This window comes from Artemia sp. Qi Xiang Cuo, chromosome 6, assembly GCF_049724085.1.
Source record: "Artemia sp. Qi Xiang Cuo chromosome 6, ASM4972408v1, whole genome shotgun sequence".
In the NCBI taxonomy this organism is placed as follows: Eukaryota; Metazoa; Arthropoda; class Branchiopoda; order Anostraca; family Artemiidae; genus Artemia; species Artemia sp. Qi Xiang Cuo.
In genome coordinates, this window is record NC_142799.1 from 31,540,703 (window position 1) to 31,553,268 (window position 12,566).

Below are 12,566 nucleotides of genomic sequence, written 5' to 3' on the forward strand. Positions count from 1 at the left end.
AGTTGGAATATTTCAGTAGTGTTTGGTTGTGGTTTACCGTGTCACAGTTACATTCTCTTGATTTTTCGAAGTTCATTTAGAATTTCTTTCGTTGAAATGCAAGAGTTGGAATATTTCAGTAGTGTTTGGTTGTGGTTTACCGTGTCACAGTTACATTTTCCTGATTTTTCAAAGTTCATTTTGAATTTCTTTCATTGAAATGCAAGAGTTGGAATATTTCAGTAGCGTTTGGTTGTGGTTTACCTTGTCAGAGTTACATTCTCTTGATTTTTCAAAGTTCATTTTGAATTTCTTTCGTTGAAATACAAGAGTTGGAACATTTCAGTAGTGTTTGGTTGTGGTTCACCTTGTCACAGTTACATTTTCTTGATTTTTCAAAGTTCATTTTGAATTTCTTTCGTTGAAATGCAAGAGTTGGAATATTTCAGTAGTGTTTGGTTGTGGTTCAATTTGTCACAGTTACATTTTCTTGATTTTTCAAAGTTCATTTTGAATTTCTTTCGTTGAAATGCAAGAGTTGGAATATTTCAGTTGTGTTTCCTTGTTAGGTTAGGTTAGGTTAGGTTAGCCTACGTACGCGCGCGTACGTAGGCTAACCTAACCTAACCTAACTTAACCTTAATCTAACTTGATCTAGCCTAACCTAACCTAACAAAAATCAGGAAATTTAACTGTGTCAAGGTAAAGCACGACAAAATATATTTCAACTAAAGAAATCCATAATGAACTTTGAAAAATCAAGAGAATGTAACTTTGACAAAGTAAACAACAACAAAACACTACTGAAATATTCCAACTCTTGCATTTCAACGAAAGAAATTCAAAATGAACTTTGAAAAATCAAGAAAATGTAACTGTGACAATGTAAGCCACAACCAAACACTACTGAAATATTCAAACTCTTGCATTTAAAGGAAATAAATTCATATGAACTTTGAAAAATCAAGAAAATGTAACTGTGACAAGTTAAACCACAAGCAAACACTACTGAAATATTCAAACTCTTGCATTTCAACAAAAGAAATTCAAAATGAACTTTGAAAAATCAAGAAAATGTAACTGTGGACAAGGTAAACCACAACCAAACACTACTGAAATATTCCAACTCTTGCATTTCAACGAAAGAAATTCAAAATGAACTTTGAAAAATCAAGAAAATGTAACTGTGACAATGTAAACCACAACAAAAAAATATTGAAATATTGCAACTCTTTCATTTCAACTAACGAAATTAAAAATGATATTTGAAAAATCAAGAAATTGTAAGTGTGACAAGGTAAACCACAACCAAACACTACTGAAATATTCCAACTCTTGCATTTCAATGACAGAAATTCAAAATGAGCTTTGAAAAATCAAGAAAATGTAACTGTGACAAGGTAAACCACAACGAAACACTACTGAAATATTCCAACTCATGTATTTCAACGAAAGAAATTCAAAATGAACTTTGAAAAATCAAGAAAAAGTAACTGTGACAAGGTAAACCAGAACCAAACACTACTGAAATATTCCAACTCTTGAATTTCAATGAAAGAAATTCAAAATGAACTTTGAAAAATCAAGAAAAAGTAACTGTGACAAGGTAAACCACAACCAAACACTACTGAAATATTCCAACTCTTGCATTTCAACGAGAGAAATTCAAAATGATCTTTGAAAAATCATGAAAATGTAAGTGTGACAAGGTAAACCACAACCAAACACTTCTGAAATATTCCAACTCTTGCATTTCAACGAAAGAAATTCAAAATGAACTTTGAAAAATTAAGAAAATGTAACTGTGACAAGGTAAACCACAACGAAACACTACTGAAATATTCCAACTATTGCATTTCAACGAAAGAAATTCAAAATGAACTTTGAAAAATTATGAAAATGTAACTGTGACAAATGTAACTGTGACAAGGTGACAATGCGAAATATTCCAACTCTTGCATTTCAACTAAATAAATTCAAAATGAACTTTGGAAAATTAAGCGTATATAACTGTGACAAGGTCAACTACAACAACACACTACTGAAATATTCCAACTCTTGCATTTCAACGAAAGAAATTCAAAATGAACTTTGAAAAATAAAGAAAATGTAGCTGTGACAGGGTAAACCACAACCAAAAACTACTGAAAAATTCCAACTCTTGCATTTCAATGAAAGAAATTCGAAATGAACTTTGAAAAATCAAGAAAATGTAACTGTGACAAGGTAAACCACAACCAAACACTATTGAAATATTCCAACTCTTGCATTTCAATGAAAGAAATTCAAAATGAACTTTGAAAAATCAAGAAAATGTAACTGTGACAAGGTAAACCACAATCAAACACTACTGAAATATTCCAACTCTTGCATTTCAACGAAAGAAATTCGAAATGAACTTTGAAAATCGAGAAAATGTAACTGTGACACGGTAAACCACAACCAAACACTACTGAAATATTCCAACTCTTGCATTTCAACGAAAGAAGTTCAAAATGAACTTTGAAAAATCAAGAAAAAGTAACTGTGACAAGGTGAACCACAACCAAACACTACTGAAATATTCCAACTCTTGCATTTCAACGAAAATAAATTCAACATGAACTTTGAAAAATCTAGAAAATGTAACAGTGACAAGGTAAACCACAACCAAACACTACTTAAATATTCCAACTCTTGCATTTCAACGAAATAAATTCAAAATGAACTTTGAAAAATCAAGAAAATGTAACTGTGACAAGGTAAACCACAACGAAACACAACTGAAATATTCCAACTCTTGCATTTCAACGACAGAAATTCAAAATGAACTTTGAAAAATAAAGAAAATGTAACCATGACAAGGTAAACCACAACCAAACACTACTGTAATATTCCAACTCTTGCATTTCAACGAAAGAAGTTCAAAATGAACTTTGAAAAATCAAGAACACGTAACTGTGACAAGGTGAACCACAACCAAACACTACTGAAATATTCCAACTCTTGCATTTCAACGAAAGAAATTCAAAATGAACTTTGAAATATCATGAGAATGTAACTGTGACAAGGTAAACCACAACCAAAAACTACTGTAATATTAAAACTCCTCTTGCATTTAAATTAAAGAAATTCAAAGTAAACTTTGAAAAATCAGGAAAATGCAACTGTGACAAGGTGAACCACATCGAATCACGACTGAAATATTCCAGCTCTTACATTTCAACGACAAAAAATCAAAATGAACTTTGAAAAATCAAGAAAATGTAACAGTGACAAGGAGAACCACAACCAAACACTACTGAAATATTCCAACTCTTGCATTTCAACGAAAGAAATTCAAAATGAACTTTGAAAAATCAAGAAAATGTAACTGTGACACGGTAAACCACAACCAAACACTACTGAAATATTCCAACTCTTGCATTTCAACGAAAGAAATTCAAAATGAACTTTTAAAAAATCAGGAAAATGTAACTGTGACAGGGTAAACAACAACCAAACACAACTGAAATATTCCAACTCTTGCATTTCAACGAAAGAAATTCTAAATAAACTTTGAAAAATAAAGAAAATGTAACTGTGACAAGGTAAACCACAACCAAACACAACTGAAATATTCCAAATCTTGCATTTCAACGAAAGAAATTCAAAATAAACTTTGAAAAATCAAGAGAATGTTACTGTGACAGGGTAAACCACACCCAAACACTACTGAAATATTCCAACTCTTTCATTTCAACGAAAGACATTCAAATAAACTTTGAAAAATCACAAAAATGTAACTGTGACAAGGTAAACCACTACCAAACACTAGTGAAATATTCCAACTCTTGCATTTCAACGAAAGAAATTCCAAATTAAATTTGAAAAATCAAGAAAATGTAACTGTGACAAGGTAACCCACAACAAAACACTACTGATATATTCCAACTCTCGCATTTCAAAGAAAAAAAATTCAAAATGAACATTGAAAAATTAAGAAAATGTAAATGTGACACGGTAAACCACAACTAAACACTACTGAAATATTCCAACTATTGCATTTCAACGAAAGAAATTCTAAATGAACTTCGAAAAATCAAGAAAATGTAACTGTGACAAGGTAAACCACAACAAAACACTGCTGAAATATTCCAACTATTGAATTTCAACGAAAGAAATTAAAAATGAACTTTGAAAAATCAAGAAAATGTAACTGTGACAAGGTAAACCACAACCAAACACTATTGAAATATTCCAACTCTTGCATTTCAACGAAAAAAATTCAAAATGAACTTTGAAAAATCAAGAAAATGTAACTGTGACAAGGTAAACCACATCAAAACACAACTGAAATATTCCAACTCTTGCATTTCAAAGAAATAAAATTCAAAATGAAATTTGAAAAATCAAGAAAATGTAACTGTGACAAGGTAAACCACAAGGAAACACTACTGAAATATTCCAACTCTTGCATTTCAACGAAAGAAATTCAAAATGAACTTTGAAAAATCAAGAAAATGTAACTGTGACAAGGTGAACCACAACCAAACACTACTGAAATATTCCAACTCTTGCATTTCAACGAAAGAAATTCAAAATGAACTTTGAAAAATCAAGAGAATGTAACTGTGACAAGGTGAACCACAACCAAACACTACTGAAATATTCCAACTCTTGCATTTCAACTAAAGAAATTCAAAAAGAACTTTGAAAAATCAAGAGAATGTAACTCTGACAAGGTAAACCACAACCAAACACTACTGAAATATTCCAACTCTTGCATTTCAATGAAAGAAATTCAAAATGAACTTTGAAAAATCAGGAAAATGTAACTGTGACACGGTAAACCCCAACCAAACACTACTGAAATATTCCAACTCTTGCATTTCAACGAAAGAAATTCGAAATGAACTTTGAAAAATCAAGAGAATGTAACTGTGACACGGTAAACCACAACCAAACACTACTGAAATATTCAAACTCTTGCATTTCAACGAATGAAATTCAAAATGAACTTTGAAAAATCAAGAAAATGTAACTGTGACAAGGTAAACCACAACCAAACACTACTGAAATATTCCAACTCTTGCATTTCAACGAAAAAAATTCAAAATGAACTTTGAAAAATCAAGAAAATGTAACTGTGACAAGGTAAACCACTACCAAACACTAGTGAAATATTCCAACTCTTGTATTTCAACGAAAGAAATTCAAAAGGAACTTTGAAAAATCAAGAAAATGTAACTGTGACAAGGTAAACCACAAACAAACACTACTGAAATATTCCAACTCTTGCATTTCAACGACAGAAATTCAAAATTAACTTTGAAATATCAATAAAATGTAAGTGTGTCAAGGTAAACCACAACCAAACACTACTGAAATATTCCAACTCTTGCATTTCAACGAAAGAAATTCAAATGAACTTTGAAAAATCAAGAAAATGTAACTGTGAGAAGGTAAACCACAACCAAACACTACTGAAATATTCCAACTCTTGCATTTCAATGAAAGTAATTCAAAATGAACTTTGAAAAATCAAGAAAATGTAACTGTGACAAGGTAAACCACAACTAAACACTACTGAAATATTCCAACTCTTGCATTTCAACGAAAGAAAATCAAAATGAACTTTGAAAAATAAAGAAAATGTAACTGTGACAAGGTAGACCACAACCAAACACCACTGAAATATTCCAACTCTTGCATTTCAACAAAAAAAATTCAAAATGAACTTTGAAAAATCAAGAAAATGTAACTGTGACAAGGTAAACTACAACAACACACTACTGAAATATTCCAACTCTTGCCTTTCAACAAAAGAAATTCAAAATGAAGTTTGAAAAATAAGGAAAATGTAACAGTGACAAGGTAAACCACAACCAAACACTACTGAAATATTCCAACTCTTGCATTTCAATGAAAGAAATTCAAAATGAACTTTGAAAAATCAAGAAAATGTAACTGTGACAAGGTAAACCACAACCAAACACTACTGAAATATTCCAACTCTTGCATTTCAACGAAAGAAATTCAAAATGAACTTTGAAAAATCAAGAAAATGTAACTGTGACAAGGTAAACCATAACCAAATAGTACTGAAACATTCCAACTCTTGCATTTCAAGGAAGGAAATTCAAAATGAACTTTGAAAAATCAGACCTTTGGAGGGGGAGGGGCCGGGGGGAGGGGGTCGTTCTGTGTCTCAATGCACAAAAAAAGTAAAAAAAATGGGGGAGGGAAGGGGAGGGGAGGGGAGGAGGAGGTGGGAGGAGGAGAAGGAGGAGGGAGGAGGAGGGGAAGGAGGGGAGGGGAAGGAGGGGAGGGGAAGGGGAGGAGGGGAAGGGGAGGAGGAGGGAGGAGATGGAGGGAGAGGGGCCCCTTTGGGGGCCAAAGGGGGAGGGGCCCTTTGGGCCCCGGGGGGGGTCTGGGGGAACCTTGAGGGCCGGTGGGCCCTTTGGGAGCCCAGTGGACCTTTGAGGACCGGTGGCTTCCTTCGGGGTTGGGGTAGAGGGATTGGAACCCTTTGGGGTTTGGGTAGGGGGATCGGAACCCTTTGGCTTGTGGTAGAGGACCTTACGACACTGTTAAAATCGAACTTGTGTATCATAACGACCACAGAGTTTTACCCTCAAATTCTCTTCTATAATCATCTTTTAAAATGTCTCTAACTGTTTCGCCGAAATAATTCCATAAGCTGTCTAAAACCGTTTCACCCAAATAATCCCCTAAAAGTAATTTCTGTGTGTTTCTTTTGTTTTTTGGCATCTCTGTGCTTTCACATTTCAAATTATTTGGAAACCTGATTCCCGCGCTAAAACAATTCATCGCTAAGATGTTTCTTGGAGAATTGTTTCCATGGCAATGTTTATTAATATCTTTTGGAGTTCGACCAGTAGAACTGTTTCCGAGGCAAAGACATTAATGACTTGGATCTATTCCTGGAGAATCGTTTCTAGGCGAGGTTAGGCGAGAAAGTTCCTGTTTTTCCATTCTCACTGACAAAAACCATAAAACATACAAAAATGTGACAAAGTTCCTGTTTTTTCAAATTCTCACTGACAAAAAACCATAAAACCATCCATTAAAGTGAGAAAGGTCCTGTTTTTCCATTCTCACTGACAAAAACCATAAAAACAGACATAAATGTGAGAAAGTTCCTGTTTTTTCATTCTCACTGACAAAAACCATAAAACATCCATAATTTGATGTTGACAACCATGAAAAACATCAAATAAATTGACCAACACACATAACCATCCATGAAAACAGACATAAATGTGAGAAAATTCATGGTTTTTCAAGTGAGAAAAAGTCCTGTTTTTTCATTCTCAGTGAGAAAACCATAAACCACGTGGGCCTCGTCGGAGTAGAACCCCCCCTTCTACTTACGCCGAACAAAATGGCAATCTCAAAATTTTGATTGGATGTGTTTGGGAGAATGATTGTCGTGGGGGACTAGTTGCCCTCCAATCACTCTGGACTATTAAAAAGGGCACTAGAACTCTCGATTTCCAATCGAATGACCCCCCTTTGAAGTTTCTACGATGAGGGCTGTGGGGGAGTGTTCTCCTCAAAAACATAATTTCTATCTGGAAATCAACTACTCTGAACAAAATGGCAATCTCAAAATTTTGATTGGATGTGTTTGGGGAAATGGTGGGTGTGGAAGGGGTGTTAGTCGCCTTCAAATCACTTTTGACTATTAAAAAGGGCACAAACCACTCCAATTTCCAATTGAATGAGCCCTTTTCGAAGTTTCTACGACCACTCCTTCCATACGAAGTGCCCTGCTCTGAAGGAAAAAAAATAATAAATAATACATTTTGCCAACATCGTTCTTATATGCTCCCAGGGCATAACTTAAAACCCTTACCCTGAGGGTTGTGTCCTCCTCAAAAACATATTTTCTATATGGAAATCAACTACGCTGAACGAAATGGCTATTTCAAAATTTTGATTGGATGTGTTTGGGGGATGATTGGCCTGAGGTGAGGAGGGGGGCTAGTTGCCCTCCAATCACTTTTGACTATTGAAAAGGCCACTAGCCTTTTGAATTTTCAATTGAATGAGCCTTTTTTGACGTTTCTACGACAACGCCTTGTATAAAAACCTTATATGCCCCAAGGGCATAACTTAAAACCCTTGCTCTTAGGGTTGTGGGGGAGTTTCCTCCTCAAAAACATATTTTCAATCTGGAAATCAACTACGCTGAACAAAATGGTTATTTCAAAATTTTTATTGCATCTGTTTGCGGGAATGATTGGCGTGTGGGGGGGGGCTAGATTTCCAATCGAATGAGCCCCCTTTGATGTTTCTACGACGACCCCTTCCGTATAAAGTGCCTCTGGGAAAAAAAATAATAATAAAACATTGGAGCCGTATGGCCTTTGCTATAGGCAACGTTATGGCGTTGCCTCTGATTATTTATTTTCTTTTTTTGTTCGTTTGTTAAGATTTTTATTTATTAAGTGTTTGTTATATATGTGTTCGCCCAGTATCAAGTGCTTTTATGTCTTTCTTTGGGCAGCCACTTGGATTAATGTCATGTGTTATATAATTTTGTAATAAAATGAATTGAATCAGATAATTGCAACTAAGGTTCTCTTTCTGTCTGACTAACAGATAAAACGATATTTTCGACTTTATTGGTATTTTCTTTGTCTTTTTACAAACATCTACAGTTGTAAATTTTCTTTAGAACAGTCTTTCTTGTATTAGTTCTGGCATACATATTGGCTTAGACTACACAAATGATTTGAGCGTCCTAGATAAAAAATATTAGCCGAATTAATGGATATCTGATGTTCTAAAATAGGGTTGAAAATTAATGTTAAGAAGACTAAGTCGCTTAGTCTAGAAAAAAAGAAAGTGAGGTGGCTATTTTTCGTAATATGAAGATCAATCAAGTGGATAACTTCACTTACCTGGGTAGTATGAGTAAAGATTGTGGATGTAGTGAAGATGTAAGACTTATACGACGTGTTTACAAAACACCCAGGGTCAATGCCCTGGGTGTTTTTTTGCGGTAAAAAAAAGTTGGATAAGTTAGAGAACCAATATAAGAATATTGGAAGCTACAGTAACAGCAGTCAAGTATGGTTCTGTAGCGTAGAAGCTATGGAAGACGGAAGGGGATTTGTTAGATATTTTCCCGAGGAATTGTCTGCGATTAGTCATGGGTACCTTCAAGGCCCCATTCAGGATTTTTGCTTGGAGGGGGGGTACATCAAAATCTTTGAGAAACGTATTTTGTTATGTTTTAAGAGTTGGAAAAAAATTTCGGGGGAGGGGAAACCCCGTAAACCTCCACCGCCCCTGGATAGGGCCTTGGGTACTTATTCGACAGACAGTATTTAAAGAAACAAGCTGTAATAAAAGACATGTTGTGCAGAGCAGGGATGACAGACTGCCAGAGATCGTCTTTTTCGATAATCTATCTAGGGACAAATTAAAAGCAGATTGTCCTCACATGGGGTGAGCAGAAGCCATAGGGAAAGATTTAAAGGGAATTTGGAACTTCTGATGAGGGTTCAAAGAGAGAAGATTCGAATCGATTAGGATATAGGTGGATCGTGCACAGCTGTGGTGACCTTAGGTGGCTTGGTGTAATTAGTAGTAATAGTATTACTGGTAACAAAATAATTTCTCATGCTTCTACTTTCATATGACTATGCTTACTTATTCAAAGCTTAATTAGACACAAATGGCTAAACATTTTATACAAGGTCAGCAAATCTACGAAAAATAACGCTTACTTTCTATGCGCAGAATTAGAAAAAGCAAAGAACTTGAAGAGGAAGGAAACAAAACAATATTTGTTCACCAAAATAATCAGAATTTTACGATCCTTCTGGATCGAATTTGGGACTTGTGGTACAAGTTTTAATAGCCACCACATATTTGGATGTCAGCGTTGACAATGCTAAAGTGCACTAGTTCAAAACAGTGATTAAAAATCCCATTTCTAAATTACAATGAGGCCTGTGGCCTATATTCGCCAGCCTGACTGTGTAAAGTATTGGTGTTTAAGCGTTTTTGTTTCCACTTACATGACTGTCATGTTGCTGAGATTTTCCGTGTGATTGAGGAGAATATGAACCAATCCAAAATTGATGGGCCATTTGACCTATAAAAAGAAGAATGGTCTTAGTTCTACTATGGAGAGAAATAAATCCTACAGCTAGAACTTTTCCAAACCCCTTTTATTTAATGCCTACGGTCAGTAGCCCTACCTTAATATATCTTTTTTACAAATTATCTTGTTTTTGACTCTTTAAACCCCGATAAACTTAAACTCCTGGTTAACTTAAACCCCAAAGAAAAAATGCTAAGAAGATGGTTTGTACCTTTGACCAGTGAGACAGAGTCCCCAGAATAATTCTTAGCTTAAACCTCTGACTTTGTTGTTTAAAGCGACTCTAAGCGATGATGATGACCGAAGTATAAAACAGCATAAAACATATAAAACAGCGTTAACAGCATCTTGTTTAACATATCTTTGAAAATATCCACAGATTTTGCGAATTGTCTGATGTAACTTAAATTGCAAACATTGAAACTTAAAACAAACTACTAGTTTTTTCAAAGAAAATAGCGAAATCAAATCTTTGCAAGGTCAAGTTCTGAATGTCATCTTAATCGTCACCTGATACTGTAGCAGTGAGTTACAATTGATTTAGTGTTAAAAAAGCACGTGAAAATATATTTTTTTATGGTTAACTATTCGATTTGCAACTTACGAGTTTGAATCTTTGTCACAACTCTGCTCTGTTAAGTAATATAAAACTTTAGCTTAAAGAGCGAGGTATTGAGTAAGTAGTTTTCGGTTGAAAATCTTTGTTATATTTTTTTTTTATTTAATTTCTGATCATTTTTTAAATAATGCCGGTAGATCCATGATAAACTACATGATAGCGACTCTGCCGTAATGTTTTAATTTTATTTTCTTCAAGGGGACAGCTCCTCTCATATACATGGATAATTACAGTTCATTTTTTTGTATTTTTCTGTTATAGTGACCCTATTCAAGAATTAAATAAAAAAAAAGTTTTTTTTAATTGAAAGTAAGGAGCAACATTAAAACTTAAAACGAACAGAAATTATTTCGTATATGAAAGGAGCTGTTCCCTCCTCAACGCCTCGCTCTTTACGCTAAAGTTTGACTTTATCTCACAACTTTATTTTTTTTTTTAATTCTTTTGCGTAAAGAGAGTAAACCTTGTCAAAAGGGTGTATCAGCAATACCTTAGGAATAGATTAGAGTATTAAGTTGGAACTTGAAAGGCAGGTTGAGTGGAGGTTGAACCAACCTAAGGTACTACGCAAAGCACTATGCGCATGAGTTTTAACCTAGGGGTTTTCAGGTGAATATTCCAAGGAATGTTGAGGGAATATTGACTAAAAAGGGAATTTTTAAGCAACCAAAATACAATATGTGCACGCTACTGCTACTACTCCTACTACATCAACTACTGCCACTACTAATGCTACTACCACTAATACTACAACTGCTACTATTACTACTGCTACTACTACAACTGCTACTACTGCTGCTACTACTACTACTACTACTAATACTACTACTACTACTTCTACTACTACCACTACTACAACTACTGCTACTACAATTGCTAGTACTACTACTGCTAGTATTTCTACTGTGATTACAATTAAGTAAGAGTATTAAGAATATTGAGATGAAAATTTCAGAGAATATTGAGGGGAAAGTTTGACTAGATCAAAACACACTGTGCACATAGCGGTCGTTAAAAGGGTATAAGAACAATATAGAGTATTAAGTTGAAGCTTACAAGGCAGGTTAAATGGGAGCCTGATCTAACTTAAAGGCAGTATATGCTTGCTGTCATTATGTCTAATGTTACTACTACTACTAAAGCTTAGTGTATTAGCTTGTATGTATGTATTAGCATGTATGTTGTCAGAGAGGTGCCTCAGCAATATTTCAGGAACAGCTTAGATTTTAAGCTTTGAACTTACAAGGCAGGTAAAGGGGGTGTTGAAATTTCCGAAAGGCACCATGTGCTTGCAGCGGTTATTTCTACTGTGACTACTACCACTAAAGCTAACTGTATTCAAGTGAATATTAAAGGGAATGTTGAAGGATTGTAGATGGAAATCAAAACACAAAATCTGCAAGCAGGTTGTGTTGTAAAGTAGTTTGAAGCTGTTGTGTTATTTCGTTCTATGTAGGAAGTATATTTACCGTCCCAAGGTAATTAAAAGTAGGGTAGCGTACCCTTTGGTCTTGGACTGACTATCTAAAGCGTACCTACTGGGAGTTCATCGAGAAGCTTAAATAATATTGTAAAGAGGTTGGTTATAATATAATACTTTTATTGATGCAATATACTATAAAGGTCTGGCTACATGGGGACTAATGGTCCCAGATAATCAACAAGTATAAGAAATGTAAGATAAAGTAAAATATATTACAATATTTGAACACTTACAATATTCCAACAATATTCTAAGGTGTTCCCAAAAATAAAAGGACAGAGGTCAGCCCGGAAAATAGCTTAGTGTGCCTTCGGTCGCAAAAATCTAAGTTTTTAATATTAAAAATAAACCGCATCAGTCCGGCCAATTTACGTACTTAGTCA

At 34.5% G+C, this 12,566-nt stretch overlaps 1 protein-coding gene across 1 annotated transcript in view; it reads right to left on the reverse strand.

Annotated features, from left to right (window-relative positions):
• Hk (potassium voltage-gated channel subfamily A regulatory beta subunit hyperkinetic) overlaps window positions 1–12,566 on the reverse strand; it is a 193,292-nt gene that overhangs the window by 166,219 nt on the left and 14,507 nt on the right. Inside the window, exon 2 of the mRNA XM_089090152.1 lies at window positions 9,996–10,072. Coding sequence (XP_088946278.1) covers window positions 9,996–10,067 — 72 coding nt within the window. The 5' untranslated portion in view covers window positions 10,068–10,072. The remainder of the gene's footprint in view (window positions 1–9,995; window positions 10,073–12,566) is intronic.